The 17,847-nt window shown below is 44.7% G+C and overlaps 1 protein-coding gene across 8 annotated transcripts in view; it reads right to left on the bottom strand.

Annotated features, from left to right (window-relative positions):
- Positions 1 to 400: 400 nt before the first annotated feature.
- The window catches only part of FOXO3 (forkhead box O3), an 88,629-nt gene continuing 71,182 nt past the window's right edge, over positions 401 to 17,847 (bottom strand). For 7 of the 8 annotated variants that reach the window (XM_062489926.1, XM_062489930.1, XM_062489931.1 and 4 more), the window contains exons 2-3: positions 15,953 to 17,384; positions 4,438 to 4,571 (exon numbers count right to left, since the gene is read on the bottom strand). In XM_062489926.1, the coding sequence (XP_062345910.1) occupies positions 15,987 to 17,384 (1,398 nt within the window). In that variant the 3' untranslated portion in view covers positions 4,438 to 4,571; positions 15,953 to 15,986. Of the gene's footprint in view, positions 4,572 to 15,952; positions 17,385 to 17,847 lie in introns of all 8 variants that reach the window. The other variant, XM_062489933.1, reaches the window with a different exon arrangement.

Here is a 17,847-nt window from a genome sequence, read left to right as displayed (position 1 = left end):
AGCCCGTGGTTGGGGATGTAACCCTCCTCCCAGCAGGTCTGCAGTTGGACTGGTTCTCTCCCAGGTCAGGCAGCTGCAGAGTGCAGCTGCCACCCCTGGGGACAACCCCCCTCTGTCCCCAGATCCAAGTGAACGTTGTGATTTTTCAGCAGCAGTGAATGATCCCCCTGGGGGTTATTTGACCACCAAAACTACAGTGGCTTGGCTGAAGGATTGAAGGGCCGATGCCCATGTCAATATTCATTGACAGCTATTAGTGGATGCAGGCTGGGGACTCCTCCCCAGCCCCAAGCACCCCTCTCCCCCCTTAAATTTTCATTTGCTGCTTGAAAGTCACCCCTTTCTCAGGTCCTGTGTTTACATGTCTGTCTGACACAATAAAACAGAGCAAAGGCAAATGTGCAATGTAGAGATCCATTATGCTTTATTTACATGCGTCACCATCTCTTTTACAAACTAGATTACAATTTAAAATGGAATACACAAGGCAATATCTACTAACACCAAGTGGAGTAAGCACTGCGTCTCTACTTCATTTGGAAAGGGGCAGGTTTTGCTCCAAAACAAACTTCCTTCCAACCTCTGAGTAGTAAGGTAATATATTCCTCCAGGGCAGCATATTTTTTCTTTGTTTTCTTTTTTCTCTTTTTTTTTTTTTCTTTTTGGGGGGGGTTGGTTTCTTTTTTTTTCTTTTTAAATATAAAATCCTCAGTAAGACTGCAACGTGAGAGTGTCTGCTTTCAAATGAAAGTACAAGATAGCCCAAATGAAAAGTATAAACTGTTCAGCTCTTCGGTATGTAAAGACGGCCATGCACGATAAGGCTGTGGATTTAATATTCTTCCAATTTACATGGCTTGAAACAGAAACAGATAAAACAGTTTTACAGATACTGTATACATATTTTTTCCAATCATGCAACTTTTTTTAAAAAAAAGTTAAACATGTGAAGCCAAATGTACAATCCATTTTTTCCAACCCATAGTTAACGAAATGTATCTGGTCCCCCTTCGCATCTGTTGGCAATTCCAAAGGTATATTGTGTACTTGAAACACTTACAGGACACCAATTGCCAAGCAATGATATAATTTTGGAGAAATACATGACCTAAAAGGTAACTTTTTTAAGCAATGGCACAAAAATTTCTGGAGTTAAGCAGTGTTTAACTATCCAATTATTCTTAAGAGAATTTTTTTTTTTTTTAGAAAATGTGACTAGAAACTGCATAAATAACACCTTTTTAGACATTTTGTTTAGACCGAGTGTTCAAAAGATACCCATGTAATTGTGACCTTGACCTACATCTGTTTTACACAATCTCACAAGGAAAACTTCTAGGCATAAACATGTTCAAAGACTCAAAGCCCAAATTTTCAAAAAGTAGGTTCCCCAAACTAGCTATTCAAGGCTTAATTTTGACACCTAAATAACTGGCCCTTTGAATTCAGGGAGATTTATTTAGCACCTCTGGAGTGAAGGGCTTTTGCTGGGCACCTCAGCAGGTGTAGAAGGAGATGACCTTTCCCTGGGGCTGGGGGAACCTGTCACCTCCCCTTCCTTCAAGAAGCCACGAGGGCAGAGCAGCTTGCCCCCTGAGACCATGCTGGAGTCCCCGGTGTTTGGTGCCTGACACCAGGCACTTCTGCTTGAAAAATTTGGCCCCAAAACTAAGCAACAGAAACCAAACCAAACTGAAGAGGCTGGCCAAGTCCATACCTCTTCAGTGAGTGCTGGAATGATCTCCAAAGCAGGGGCCCAAGCCATCCCAGCCATGCCAATGGAAATGCTCCCCTTGACATTGCTGAGAGGCAGGTTAAGCCTTTTAGCCACTAATGCTTTTATTATTTCTTTTAAAAAAACTTCTCTGCCATTGATGGGCTGTCTCTAAACCAAGTGTTTCTCCTCCATTTTCCGAACGGAGCAGGCCATAGTTTTGTCTCTCATTTCTGCCAGTGGGAAACAGTTCCTCTGAACCCAAGCAGGCTAAGTTACTGGAACAGAGCAGAATTTGCAGTATCTTCATTTAAGCTTTCAACAGGCCTTCCCTTGCCTTTGACAAGAACTGAATCTGTACCAAGAAAAAAAAAACAAATTACGGGGTTTGGTCACTTCGGCCATGCCATTGAGTCAGGTTTTACTGATCTGTCAGTGATGGAGATCTGTCTTTGGGCAGAACCACGGGTCTCACTGGAGGCTCATCTGTGTAGGGATCAAAAACTGCACCTCAGCATGGGGACCCACCGAGTGAGCACTGCTGACAGCCTGAATGTGGGGCTGGGGCACAAGTCCAGCCACAGGGCAGCAGCTGCAGAGGCACCTCAGCGAAAGAAACACCAGAGGCAAGTCACATTTTGGGGTGTACCAGGAAGTTAAGAACTAACAGCACACACTCAGAGGAGGCCAGTGATGACCAATTTCCGTAAAAGGTGCCTGCAACTGCACTCAGGTAAGCAGAGTGCTCAGTTGTGTCACACAAGCATCCTGGGAAGCTGGCTGCTGATAGACATGGGCAAGGTGCACCAGCCAGCTCCAGTGAATGCAATAAACTAGGCCACATGCTAACAAACAGAACCCCTCAGTGCAAAAAGAAAAGAGAAGTTTCCTTAAAAGGCAAATGATAAACCCTTGGCTGCTTGGAAGAGTTGATATGTTACAGGGCTATGCTAACCACAACTGCACAGAGCCTACACAGTCATAACTGGGGGGAGAAACCAAGAGGTGCATCTTTATGAGAAAACAGCATGGAGGCTACGGTACAAAACCAAAACTTGCATCACACTAGGAGCTGTTGTTTCACCAAAATCACCTCAGGGACCTGTAAAGTAAGGAGTGAGGAAGGGCCCACAAATGTGTGTGAGTGTTGGTGCATGACTGTGCATGTGCGGTGGCAGTGGCGAGAGGGAGTCACTCCACATTGCAAGGGACACGGGTCGGTGGGAACTCATGCATTGAGACTTTGGGTTAAAATGCTAGTTTTGTTTTCCTAACATCCATGCATAATGATCAATTTCTGTACATAATAAAATATATTTATATATTTATATGCATAATGCTTTTATGCAAAGGAAACAAAAACTTCATATATCGCTTTGGAGAATTATGTATACACTGTCCTATTCAGAACCTCTTCATACCAAGTTCCTATGTACCACTGGTGTTTTCCCCTCTTTTTTGTATCCCTCCCTCCCAAGATACCAATAAAAAGTAATCAATCTTTCCAGATTATAGAGAGGATCTATACAGCACCATACCTTTTATTCATTATTATTATTAATTATTATTCATTTTACAAAAGAAAATCTTAGAAGCAAAATATATAAAACTGCCTTGTCTTTCAGTGTAATTTATCCTGCTACAATCTATGCTCATATGAAAAGCCATTTGTATGATATTGTCACCTTGCCATTCCCACTCCTGCTTCTTCTGCCACAATGGATTATACATAATGAGAAGGAAGAAATAATCAAGGATACGTCCAAAACAACAAAAAATTAAACAGGATCACTAATGCCATAACGCACCCTGCAGTGATCTGTGCCTCAGCTCCTGGCATTGTCACTGCAAGTCACCTGCCAATGCCCAGCCACTATGTTTTTTTTAATTTCTGTGTTTTCCAACACATCTCTTCAGGTGACTATGTCCACCTTGTGTGGCAGCTCAGCCCATAGCTCCTCACCAGCTTGCTGTGAGGGCAGTGAGGGCAGCTTTGCTAACGTGAGGCAGGAGGGGAGCCTGCTCCAGTGGGCAGGAAAGGGGCTCCTGCCTCAGTGCATGCGAGGGCGATGGCACCTGCTGTCAGTCCATCCTCATGAGCCAGAGGCAAACTCGCCAGCTTCCCTTGTTGTGCAACCAGCTCTGGGCTGACCCTCACAAAAAACAGGGGTGTACCATTAAACTTAAAGAAAGAATAAGAAAGAAATCAACCAGCCAACCCAACAAACAAACAGGCCACGCACATCCCCTCTCTGGAATCCAGCCGGTTGACCGGACTAACAAACACTGCATCTTCAGAAAACCCGGACACCTGAGCAGTGTTGGGTTATGGTCATTTCCATACATGTGCACAGTGCCTCATATTCCCCAGGGAGAGAAAGCAAAAATTATTAAAAATCTACTGAAATCAAACTGGAGGCTGTAGGGGGGGAGGATGGGCAGATAGGGAAAACTTCCAAAAAGGAAAGCCAACTTAAAACATCCCATAAACCATTAATATATTGAAACACCACATAATCATTGACAAGTAACTAGTGTAAAGGCTACACAGTGTGTTCTCAACAGGATGGTGCTGAACATTGTCTCCACAGCAGGTGCTTGGCCATCCCAGAAAAGGAAGATTTTGCATACTTCAGAATGAATTCAATTTTCAACAAAACAAGAAAAAAAAAAGATAAGAGGGGGAGAAAAAAAGTAGGTTCTTCACTCCAGTAAGGGGCCTATTAACAGTCTGCTTCATTAGGAAAATAATGCAGGGTTCACAAAGGTTGTAAGCTGTAAACAGTATCACTGTCCACTTGCTGACAGCAGATTTGGCAAAGGGTTCTCTCTCTACATCTCGTGTCAGTTTGAGGGCCTGGAAAAGAAAAAGAAGAAAAGACAGTGAGATTACTGCATACAGGAAAAAACGCCAAATAAACAAAAAAACCAAACCACAACAAAAAAGACAACCAAGCAAACTTCCAAACAAAACAACAGCTTACACTGAGGAGCAATTTTGCACCCAGGAGCTTCAAACATATAGCAAGGGATAAGATGACCCTGCCTGAAAATACTTTTCCCTTGCCAAGGTTCATGTGTTTCTTTGATAGCTTAGCCTCTCCCAAACAGGACAGAAAAAAAACCCTCTTTCTGATGAAAAATCATGGTCAAGTCTGATTTACAGAAACACAGTGCACTGTCTATTTGTTAAGCGCATTTCCGGGTAGAAGCAGTGAAGAATCTTCCTGCTTTTCTCCATTTTTCACTATCACCTCTTCTCAGCATCACCAAAGAGCTGAATAAATCTTCTCTAAGTGTTTGACATCCACCACCACCCTTGAAGGACAGGTGAAGAGGATGCTCAAGACAAACAGTAAGGAGCCACAAATTTCAGTGTGGATTTTGGAGTTTTCCATTTTCCTGCTCACACAACACACCAGCAAGAGACAGGGTCTAGCTGGCTTTAAAAACTGGGTTAGAGTCTACCTTATTCTCTAGCCAAGAAACTTCTCTGCAGAGAGAGAAGTGTGGGGAAGACACCTTGGATACAGCATGGAGATTACTATGAAGAAACATGGTAGGTAAAACACTGAAAACAGATGAACATTTCAACCAAGGGGGCCAAGGGGACAGAGTTTTAAAAGTACTCAGTGGCTTAAAGACTTAGGCAGGCACCACATGGGGTTTTGGAAAGTATGTACATTTAAACATTCCCATGAAATCCTCTCACATTTACAGTAAGTCCACTTGGTAGACATCTGTGTTGCTGGGCAAGTAGTTTCTGGCTCTGAAATGGCTTCTGAAAAATTATTTAGTCCCCTCACACCACTTACTCCCTTTTGAGGATTTTCCCAAGGCGAAAGATTGATGATTTTTTATACAATGCAGGAACAAGGGGACACTGGCTGAAACCAAAAAGTCATTGAGTTGATTACAGGAATGTCTTTACTTTCAAAAGACCCTGCTAGCAGGCACCCTCAATGGTGAATTTAGTGGAACTGCTGGTTTAACCAGGACAGGCATCTCCTGCAAGGAGGATCACTCAAAGACTGTCTCCTGTCTAAGGTGCCAGGCACTGATCTTATGATAACAATTTATTAAAATGACCTATTCTGATAATGTTAAATGACTGATGGAAATTTAATCATTTTGTCTCATAGTTATTAGAGCAACAGTGTGACAGCTGCTCCCTGCGCCATTAGGGGAGAACTTCATTCAGCACAGCTTAGGGAGCAGACAGATTGTGCATTTCACCCAAACAAAATTTGGCTTTAGCCTTAATTACGTGAAGGGGTTTGGGGTAGACTGTTTTGTGAATAAAGGGATTTCCGACTGGATCAACATATTGATTTCTTCATTTTCAAAGGGTAAATTAACGCTGGCCGTTCGTTAATGTGCTTGCCTGGCAAAGACTCCATTTGGTGTGCCCTGATGGCCACAACAAGGTCAGCAGAAGACACCCAGACAGGCCTGGTAGCCCTCAGTAAAACCTGGCTAGTGGCTCGTAAGCAGCTCAAACAAGTGCAAGCCCATTTCTCTACCTCTTAAAGCCTGAGCACCAGAGTGGTCTGGAAATGAGTGACTTCCCAAAGCACAGCATCCTCTGAAGGCAAAGCTCGGGTCACAAATGCCACAGCCCAGCAAGTCAGCTCCCTGTCAGGCAGTTGCCACTTATCCTGAGTGTGGGCTTAACTGTGGCACATATGAGAAGTCTTGCTGACTTTGAATAAAGCTACTGATTAAAAGTAAAAGAGTACAGAAACTCCCAATAAAGCATCAGAGTATTGCTTAACGCTTAAATTAAAAATCTATGTGAAGTATTATACTACAAAACCAAGTGATGAGAAAAAAAAAAAAACGGAAGATGGGTTAAGTTGAGTATCTTTTGTGGAAATGGCACTGCCAAATATTTTTTCTCGTGTGACCTGTACTTCAGACAGTGCCAGCATTTTGGAGACAGTTGCACAGCTGAGGTGTGCATCACACAGCAGAACCAAACTATGTTCCATTTTCACAGCTCTGTTTACATAGATTTTGTAAATGGATTAAAAATGAAAAGAGCTAGATCAAAGTCTTATCCTGCCTGCTTTCATATTACCCTGCTGAAGTCTGTAACAGACTCACACAGTCTTGCTTTCTGTCCCACCACAAAAAGCTTATTTACCCTAAGTTAGCAGCCTGCTACCCCACAGCGATGAAAACTCTATCAAGGTAGGGAAACAAGTGCTCCAGCTACATCTCCATTTATCACAGAATCATCAAATGCTTTGGGCTGGCAGCGATGAAAACTCTATCAAGGTAGGGAAACAAGTGCTCCAGCTACATCTCCATTTATCACAGAATCATCAAATGCTTTGGGCTGGCAGGGACCTTAAAGATTGTCTAGTCCAATCCCCCCGAAGTGAGCAAGAACATCTTCAATTAGATCAGGTTGCTCAGAGCCCCATCCAACCTGGCCTTGAGCAGTTTCAGGGATGGGTCATACACCACCTCACTGCCCAGGCACCACGACTTGTTGTGGTGCTTTACCACCCTCATTGTAAAAAAGATTTTCCTTATATTTTATCTAAATCTACCCTCTTCTGGTTTAAAACCCCTACCCTTGTCCTACTGCAAAAAGCCCTGCTAAAAGCTTTGCAAACAGACATACAGAAAATGAGATGCCCCTTTCTTCTGTCCTATTCTCTTTCCTCTCATCCCCTACCTTGCCACTCACCAGTTACAAATGTTACTCTCAATCTACTCTGTAGCCAAGCTGACTGCTTCTAATTTCCCTCCAGCAACATTTCTTCACCTCTGTCTCACATCATTCCACCACTTAACTGGACTCCCAGGCCCCATGCCAGCTTGTGCACCATCACAGCAGCCCTGAAGAATCACTTACCACCTATTGCTTTCTCCCCTTGATTCCAAATGGTGCCAGTTATGAAGCACTGGAAATTTCTTCAGAACAGAAAAGTGACGTGGTGATGCTCCCCAGAGCAGGGCATAGATAAGGTGCCCTGGTTCATCAGTGAGCCAACACAGCAACCAGCATATAAAATTTTCTGTTGGAAAAAAAAGCTGTGTGCTCCTTTACACAATTATGGTATGAACATCCTAACATGGATCTCCTGATTTTGTTGGAAGGCTTGTTGAGCGGATCTCATCTTGGAAAATATCACCTTTTAGAGGTCTGTAAAACAAGCATTCTCCCTGGGTACCACTTTGCAACCACTCTCCAGGGACAGGAAATCCCAGTAACTACTTCTACTGTCTAGACACTTGGGACGCAAACATTTTCAAGGGAACTTGTGCCCTTTAGTGACAGATGTGCATTTGTTCTGGTGCCTCTGCCCTTCGATTTGTCATCGCCTCTAGCAACAGAGCTTCTACTCCTAAGTGGGAGTAGGCTCAAAAATTAAGTTTCACACCTGAAGACTGAAATATACACAGAATTTGTTTAAAAAAAAGTAAGGAAGATAACTGCTGTGGTCAGTCTTTCTGTAATGACAAAATTACAGAATGAGATTTATATTTCAAGCACAATAAAAACTGGAAATCCCAATGCCACAGTGACACCCTACAAGCTTAGCACATGCTGCACTAGGATGGCCCTATGTTGAGGGACAACACTGAAGTCAGGGGACAAAGCCCAGGGACAAAAAAAAAAAAAAAAAAATAGTTAGCCACTTAATGCGACTTTATTTCCCGAACTTTCAGGCATGTTGCAACTTCGCTTTTTCCCTTTATATTCTGCGTGTAAAAATAGGTCTTTCCCAGCTCAGAACTGGGGGCAGAGAATAAGGGCTGAAGGATGGAAAGAGGAAGAATGCCAGCACAGAACCAGGACTTATGGAAGCTAAAATGTTGCAATGCGTGTAGCTGCACAAACACATAAAGCACAAAAGTGTCTCTTCCTTCTGTTGCTGCTCTTCTTCAAAGGAGCACTGCAAGCTATAGGAGACAACCAAGTATTTTGGAAGTAAATGCAACTTTAGACAGCAGATCATTCTCTTATCCTGTACCAGCTCCCTGGGAAAGAACTGTAGGGAGCTGCCACAACTATTTAGAAGAAGCAGGTTGTTCTGATATCCCACTGGTCTAGAGAATAATATAGAAGTCCAGGCTGTAAGGGATCAGCATCATCTTGGTTCAACTTTCTACTCAAAGCAGGACCTTAGGATAGATTATTCAGGATCCTGTCATGTATGGAGTACTTCCAGCACAGGAAAATCCACTGCTCCCCTAGGCAGTTCATTTTACCCACAAAGGTGGGTAAAGTCCCTTCTACCCATTTTACAGCTGAAAAGAAAACTCTGAGCCCAAGCACTGTTGATACACAATTGCTGTTGAGAACCATCACATCTGGCTGGTTTTCATCCTCTGCCCTGGCCAACACAGGACAGCTTAGATACAGGACAACTTTTCTCCATAAGGTCATCAGGTTTCTTACTTGACAACCTTTTGGTCAATTTTATCCCCTGCATCTTGCTCAGGAGCCAAAGGAGTGGGATGGAAATCCTGCCAGTTATGGGTGACACTGCCAATGACTGAGACATCAGCCCGGGTAGCTCTTTTTAGGCATGATGCTGCTGGACTAGAGGAAGAAGGCCAAAAATACTCACAAAATACAACTTTTTTTTTTTTGGGGGGTGGGGGGGGTAGAGCCCATCAGCTGGAATCACTGCACTTTCTTTAGGCACTAGGGAGCACTGGGAAGGAGATGTCTACTGTGGATCACAAAAAGATGCGTAACTGCGCCTATGCAAAACCAGAGAAGGATTTTGCTTGCGTTTTTGAATCTGAATAAAAACAGACATCTTTTAGAGTGAAAGGTACCTGCATGGCTAGAGCCATCCTGAATTATGGGTCTACAGTGCTACGGAAATATGCTCTGTACCCGTTATTCTGAATGTGCTCATAGACAGCTTCTTTTTCTTTGCCAGGTACCAAGCCTATTTTTAAAACATCTTCCCTGCTATGGAAGGGAAACAGGAAGAGGAAATCAAATCTTCTTGATTTCCTCTGTGCTAAGTTGAAAATGAAAGGCCAATACCATGTTGATAAAGGACAGGACATCTTCTATCATAACTTACAACTGGCAGAAAAGGCAAGAGAGGAAAGGTCCTACCTCAAACCCAGATTTCATCTACATTTGTATGTAGATAAAAGCCAGGAGATGTAGGCAGTGCAAAGAAAAAACAACGGGCAGGACATTCAGCTCAGCTGTAGGAGTGGATAAGCACAAGCCATTCTCCACAGCATCATCTGGGAAAAGTGGCCTTTTTCCTGGAGTAATAGCAGACAGCCGTGGCTGCACAGCAGCTTCCGCTAGCTGAGCTGTGTCCCCATCCGATTCCTGCTCGGCAGATGTCCCCTCGGCCAGACTCCAATAACTGCCACCCTGTGCAGCAATCTGAGTGGAAAAGCTGATTAAACAGCTCTGGCAGACGGGACCAGAGTGGGGCATTCCCACCACCCAGCCACAGGTACCTGATTTAACGGGGTCAGTGCCCCCACACACCACTCAGGGACAGTGCTGATGGGAACATCCTGCTAGAGATCCTTCACCATCGGCACCAGAAGCCCAGGGTGGCTGGCTCCTTCATCTCCCTTCCCCAGGCCAGGACAGAAAGGCTGGCTATCAGCACACAGTGCTACTCAAACAAGCACTCCCACACGCCCACACTGTACCTGAGCTTTTTTGGCTGTCATCAACACAAGACTTAAACCTCTCCAGCTGTCAGTTCATCACCTGGGCTGAGTGCCCAACTGCTATGAAAAAAAGATTCTGACCTTTTCTCAGCTGCATGACGCAATGTTTCTAAAAAGGAGCTCTTATTACGCACTTCTTCAAGAAAATATGCTTTCATGGGGGTTATTTAAAAGTCTGGCTCAGAGGAAGGAATCAACAAAGAAAAAGCCACCTGTAACCAGCCCAGTTATCAGGCAAACCACATATGGAGGGACCAACACTGATCTGCAGCTCTAAACAATCATTATGGCTCATTCACATGAGACAGACAATTTGCAAAGACTCATTCTGTAACAAAACCTGTGCACTGCTGATCCAAGGAGGAAAGCACTGGGGAGACCAGTTGATGCGGGCTGTTCTAAAAATATCAGTTTGTGCTGTCATCTGGTGAGAGTATGTCATCCTGCAATCTTAGCATCTGCAGGGACAGCAAGTTTCTGCCTAATTATTGCTGCTGCATCACATGACGAAGCATGAGGTTCTAAAAAATACATCTATATAAAACACCAACAGAAGAACACCCAAACCACAGGATAAGGCCACTGTCCTGGCTTCAGCTGCTCTACACTCACTACACAACACAAGCCTGTGGAGGTAATCCTGGCTTTTATAGATCTTTTCCCTGGGTTAATAAAACCACAAACAATAAACCCAGATTAAAAACATGCCAGAACCAAAAAAGCCCTACTCCCAGAAGGAGTGAGCAATTCATTGTGTTTGTGTGTCAGCTCCTGCTGTCTTTACACAGCAAAAGTCACAGCATCCCTTCAAGCCCAGGACTAGCTGACCTCTGTATGCAAGGGGCTTTGATGAGCTTCAATGGGACCTCATGGGGGCAGTCCCAATGGAGTTCGCCCAGATTTCCCCTCTCCTCCTCCCCAGAAGCCACAAACACAGAGTTTGTTCCTGTGCCACTGATGTGTTCTCCAGCCACTGAGGAGCCTGCTCAGGGCAGGGCCTCCTTGGAGTTGAAGGAATCCCTGTTCCCCACAAAATACATTTTCTACACAGATATTTTTGTTCAAAGACTCAACTTGGCATGTATGGAGTTCAACTAGTCACAAAACCACCTTTCAAAACTTGGGCTGGCAGAAACAACATTTAAATGTTACAAGTGCCACCACCTTAACCACTAGCCTACTAGAAATGGAGCATAAGAATGTGCTGCTCTTGAATTTCGTTTAGGTTTTTCACAGGCAGACAGCCCCACCTTAGCTTTGCGCAAGAAACCTGGCAGCCCTATCCCTAAGACCTCATTTCTGAAAAAAAGAGAGAAGCAAGTGCAGCTATGGTCCTGAGGCAGTCACAGGTCATTAGGTAAGAGGTCCAGTAAGTCAGCTTTCATGGGCAGAAGTTTTCCGGCAGAAAACAAAAATCATCTTCTTTGTGGCAAATTGTACAGAACTCTCTGATTCAAAACCCCATCCAAATGGAGATCTCTGACTACATATTTTCACTTTTAAGATGGTGCTGTAAACATTAAGTCACCCTCACACCTATTTGTTTTAGGTATGAATTGTACACAGAAAAACGCTGAACACCAGTTAACAAACTGGCAAGTAGTCCAAGCTGATATGGACTAATGAAAGACTAACAGACCTTTTGTTAGGTTTCCTATGACTTTTTTTCACCAGAGATGTTAATCATCAAGTGTGAACATTACACGATGTTGCTATTCGCAGCTTGTGTATTCTGCAATAAGAAACTGTGGGACCTAGATGATACTAGTGGGAAATGAGTGACTTTAACTGATCTGTCAAGTATTTTACATGCAGTTTTCAAATAAGCCAATATGAGTCCAGCACAGTTCTGTGCTGTCACAAAGCCCAGAAGGCACCCTGATAAATTGCACATTGAAATCTCTTTCAGAAGATGCAGCTTAGATGAGTTTTTCAGACTATGACACCAACTTAAGAAGTTCCTGCCCTGCTCATGCTAAGCCTTTCTCCCTCCATCCCATGCCCAACCCTGCCAGCATTGCTGCCTGCATGACTGTAAAGTGAATCACTGAAACAAACCAGATAAAAGCAGCTTCATGGATGGGTTTTGGTGCTGGAGAAAATGTTTGCCCATGCAGCAACTGCTCACCAGCTCCTGACCTTCCAGACAGCAGCACATGCCCTGAACAGTCTTCTCTGATGCTCTGTTTTGGGATTACTGTTCGGCAAAAGACAAGTCCCTTTGGATTTGCCAAGTGAGACAGACCCTGGAGCAAAGTGCCGTGCTGTGGGTATCCCAGACTAAGAGAAGGACCCATTAATTTCCAAATAAAAAGTATTCTAGAGACAGGTGAGGGAATAGTGTTGTCTACTTATTGTTAAACCCACTGAAATACCAAGGTGATGACTGAGTGGGAAGAGAGCATTATCCAGTACTTTTGGAAAGCAGGTAAGAGATGGAGGAACAGAGGCCCCAGGCAGTATAAAGAGGGAAAAAATACGGCTGAGCGGATACAGCAAGGCAAAAAAAATATTTTCTCCATTCCTTCTTGTAAGAGACAAAAACCCAAACCAAACCAAAATTCATTTATATGCCTCAATGAGGGCCCTCTGAAAGGCTGGGCATGGGCAGCCTTGCAGGCACAGGTTGGTGGGGTGGGATTGGGCAGGGTTCTTTGCATGGACCATGCACAGGCTTGTGTGCAGCAAATGTGCACAGCCACTAAACCTGAAACAGTGGCATCTCCTGCAGGGTTTTTTAATTTCCCTATGAAGAAATTGTAGTTGATTTTCTTCCAAAGTAAACCTCCCTCTATACCTAAGTATGTGATTTGCCTTCTTTCTTTTCTTCCTGAAAACTGGGTCCCATGTTTCTCTTATTTTTGATAAAAAACACAGCACTCACTATTCCTAGGTATGCCAATAATCCATTCTAACTGCTTTTGCCTGCCTGCAAAACACACCTGACTACCCTTGTGAAACAGATTTAGCATAAGCAATTGCCAGATTGTTCTGCCGAAAGCATTTTGGGCTTGTAAAGATTCATTACTGGGGTCATGAACATTGCTGAGAGAAGATTTTAATTTAGGGATCCCCATTGCTGCAGTGGAGAAGTAACCAAGAAAAGCAATTCAGAACGATGGCATCTGATGTCATGTGAGAAGCCACTATCAAAATATGAGATGCTCATAGGGAGGCAAACTCTCAAACAGTGCTGCTTAACAGATGAGGAAGGGTGCATGATGACCCAGCTCAGCAGAAATCATCTGCACTTGCACCTGATACCGCAGGCACCCCGCAGCAGCCGGTCCACTTGTCAGGGAGAGGGAGAGAGGCTTCCACAGATGACTGGACAGTAATCCACCAAGGAGAGCTGTCTCGTTAATAAATCTGTCCTCTGCAATGAGACTCCGCTCACACAGATGTGTCAGTTCCTTTATTCAGAGGGAGCAGCCTGAAAAAGATCATGGCAGCTATGCTTTCCCTGGATGCCAGAGGCAGGCTGGGGTGAAGAGGCAGCACAAAGCATCAATGAGGAGGTGGGGTGCTGCGTCACCTCCACGCTGCCCACACAAGTCCCCCTACAGTGGCTGCTACCTACACGCAGCACACAAAACTATGGAAGCAGGAGGCTGCCCTATTTGCCTGTGTCAAGCAAAACTGTCAATAAGATCTATTTTTCAGGCCCCATTTGACAGACTGTACTGCTGGATGTTGTACAGCAATAAAGCTCCTACAGCCTTTTTTTTTTTTTTAACATCGTGCAAAGGTTTTTAAATCTAAGAAGCTCATGCACCTGGAGGAAGAGACAACTAGTCAGCATGACCTGCTGCAAACTTTTGCTTCTTCAACCTTGAATCAATTCTCTTTTCTGCAGCCCCCTTCCTTTCCTAAATCCTCCATTACTGGAACTGAAGAAACCCCAAATTCACCTGTGGCCCTGGCATTGCCAAGTTGCTGCCCTGCTCAGGGTCCATGGGACACAGTGTCCTCTACAGCCTTTCTCCACAGCCCATCTCCTGGTTGCGCACTGCAATGCTCTCACTTAAGAATGAGTAGATGTGCAAGAACCAGAGGAAATCCTTCTACTGACAGAGAAAAGGACTGTGCACGCCAACCACTCCACCGGAGCATGGCAGCTTTGCAGATCAGCTGAAAGGAGGATGCCTGGGCAACCTTGTTCTCCCTCACAGAGAGCAGATCACAGCACATCTCCTGAGGTGCTCCATACACACAGGAAACAGGAAAACATTCTCAAGGTTCACCACTGCTGCTCACCTACCACAAAGCTTCCCCTTGAATATCTAACCGTAAAACAGTGAATGAAAACGCAATTAAAGATGAAAGGAGAAAATTACCCACTGTAAAGTCAAAGGACACTGACTCCTTGTTTCCATCCTTCACCTGGAAAATAGGAAAGCTGGAAGTAAGCTGTAAACTGAATGAATGCCTCATTTAACCTCACCACTGAGATGCTCTACATACTATTCTGAAGTTAATAGAACACTTTCAATAATTTATAGCTAACCTTTTATCCTACTACATTTTGAAATTTACTCCCTTATACTAGCAAATAAACAAAGGAGAAAGGGCACTTTGTGTGGCACCTGCCCTATGAGTCAGGGAATATGTATGTGTGAGCAGGCAGAGGTATGGGCACGATCCGACAGAATCACAAAAGGAAGACAGAAACAATGCTTACAAGTCCCCAGCTGTGGAAAATAAATGACAGACAAAAACATATCAGTCTGGAAAAAAATTAATCTGAAGAAGCTAACATTTAAAAAACACCTATGTCAGAACCCAAATCTACAGATATTCTCTTGGAGGAGTCCAAAAGAAAAAGATATCTACCCCATTCAGGGGCAGGGGGAGGAGGACAACAGTTATCGCATACTTGAACATTAAGTAGGCCAGGACATTCCTGAGACCAGGATCCCACCAACATATAATTCCTTCATTTGATACCTTTATTTGGCCAAGAAATACAATTTTATGAGAAAGCAAACCCAAACAACTTTTCTAGTGTTGCTACACCACAACAATAGCACATCTCTGATTCTGTCCAGATCTGTCCCACACACCTGATCCCGAGTGAGTGCTCTGATCTTGCAAAGACATTCTTCCTCCTCCCCTGCAGCAACACTGCTCCACGGACCGCAGAGCCCCTTGCCCCATCCCTGTGTAACACAGCTTAGCTACATGTGGCATTGGCTGCAAGAAAGAACCCATCTGTTGCGACTTCAAAGAAGGCGAGTTAGAGCTCTGCAATTCCTAAAAACCACAAATATTCCACCTTGGTTTGCCTGATTTGTCATTAACATTTCTCATGCCTAAATTAAGAAGGGTGCTGAGCACCAGATGCGTGCTGACAGTGTTGCAGTCGAGCAGCTTTTATAGCTTAGCCTAGTTTCCCTCCACACCTCCACGTTTCTTGCTTGTGCCTGTTGCATACCAACACACAGCAAGCCATCACAAGCCAAATTACTATTATTAGTGTGCACTAACTATTAAGGGTTTGGTGCAAACTCCAATAAAACTAAGGAACCAATTATTTTACCACATCTATGAGGCACTGACCTGTTTGCCCGTTTTCCCTGTTCTCAAAGATCCTTCATCCTGGTACCCAACTCTGTGATGAAGCCTGTTTAGCACCAGTGAAGTTCCCCACATTCAGACTGACAACGTTCTGAGCTGAGATGAGGGAATCAAAGTTAAAATCCAGTCCATCGGCATCCATGAGTTCACTGCGGATAATTGACTCCATGTCACACTCCAGGCTCCCATTGAAAATGTCCAAGTCCAAGTCACTCGGGAATTTCTCATGCCCCATGACCGGGAGGTTCACACTAGAGTACAAAGAGGAGCCTGACAATGGGTCAGAAAGTGTTTGCATAGACTGACTGACAGGTGACTGCTGATGTTTGGTGGATCCCAAGCTGTTGGAGTCACTCAAGCCTATGTTACTGATGGAACTGGACAAGGCACGGCTGCCACTAAGAGAGGAGTTGTGGGACTGGTGCTGGTGATGGGACAGGCTCTGATTGACCAGACCGCCCTGGCTGGACTGAGCGGCAAACGACATCATAGGGTCGTTGCGGAGCATTATATTCCTGCGGGAATTCTGGGCGGACACAGCTGTGCTGGCTTGTGACATGAGTGGGTCAGACTGTGTCATCATGACATCGCTGTGACTAAGCGCATCAGAGGTGAGGAGATCCTGCAGCGTCTGGTTGTTGTAATGCGAAATGGAAGAGAAAGTGGCCTGTTTGTTCTCCTGAATTGTCTGCATGGGTGACTGGCGAAGGGAATTCAGGGACGACGGCCCAAACACAGCATTGTTGAAACTGCTTGACGGGGAGCCCAGCCCCGAACCTTTGGAACCATAAGGAAAACTGGAGCTTCTCTGCATCATCCCTCCTGTGGGTGACTGCTGGGAGGGAGGGAGTGTTATATTGTCCAAGAGATCATCCATGAGGTTATCAGTCAGTCCATCATTCAAGTTCATTGTCCCAGCCATATCAGTCAACCTAGGCAACTCCACAGTACATGGTTTGTTCACCGACGGGGACAAGCTTGATGGACTACTGTACAACATGGGAGAAAGTGGAGCATCGTCATCTTGAACATCATCGAGCTCGGTGCTTGCTAAAATTGGTGATAAGCGGCCACTGATCGTACTGGCATTTGAATTTGTACGGGAGCGAAAATCTGTCCATGCATCCAGCTCGTCGCTGCTGCGGGAGGTGGGACTCCCTGGCCACTTGGAGAGCTGGGAAGGGCTGTCCTCACTCGTCTCCTGGGCTGTCTGCAGGGCTGCCTTTTTCTTTGCTGCCCGCCCTCTGCTCTTGGTGTACTTGTTGCTGTTGTCCATTGACACAGCGCGTCTCCGGGGCGCCTTGCCACCTTTCCCACCATCTGGATTGATCATCCACCAAGAGCTTTTCCCGGTGCCTTCATTCTGCACCCTGACGAATCGGCTGTGGAGTGACAAGTTGTGCCGGATCGAATTCTGCAGGAAAGGAACAAAATAAAATGTCGAGATCAGCACCCCACTTCTTTTACAACCCAGATCTCAGTCATTAAACCAACATCCCATGACAACAGCAACATGAATAAAATCACTGGACCCTCCTGGGTATCTCCGTGAATTTCTCTGGTGCTGGATATGGGAGGGCTGGAGTGTGACTGTGGCATGGCAATGTCCTGCTGTAAAGCAAGCCCCAGGCTCGCACTAGCTGTGCATTCCTTGTGCCCATCTCTACATCCCTAAAAGCTTCATCCTAAGAAAAATGAGTGTGACATTCCTGCTAGAAAGGAGCTAGATTTTCTCCCTTACTTTTGACTCAGGTCAAGCTATTAGTATCAGGAATCTTGTCATCAGTTCCTTGAAATAAAAACTCCAAAGGCACAGCAAAAATCTGACTGGAGGGGTAGTCACACTCATCACAGCCTCTGCAAATGTCTTTTTAATT

The sequence above is a fragment of the Cinclus cinclus genome, chromosome 3 (assembly GCF_963662255.1).
Source record: "Cinclus cinclus chromosome 3, bCinCin1.1, whole genome shotgun sequence".
In the NCBI taxonomy this organism is placed as follows: Eukaryota; Metazoa; Chordata; class Aves; order Passeriformes; family Cinclidae; genus Cinclus; species Cinclus cinclus.
The sequence above is the reverse complement of the archived record's forward strand: the minus strand, read 5'-3'. Positions and strand labels throughout refer to the sequence as shown.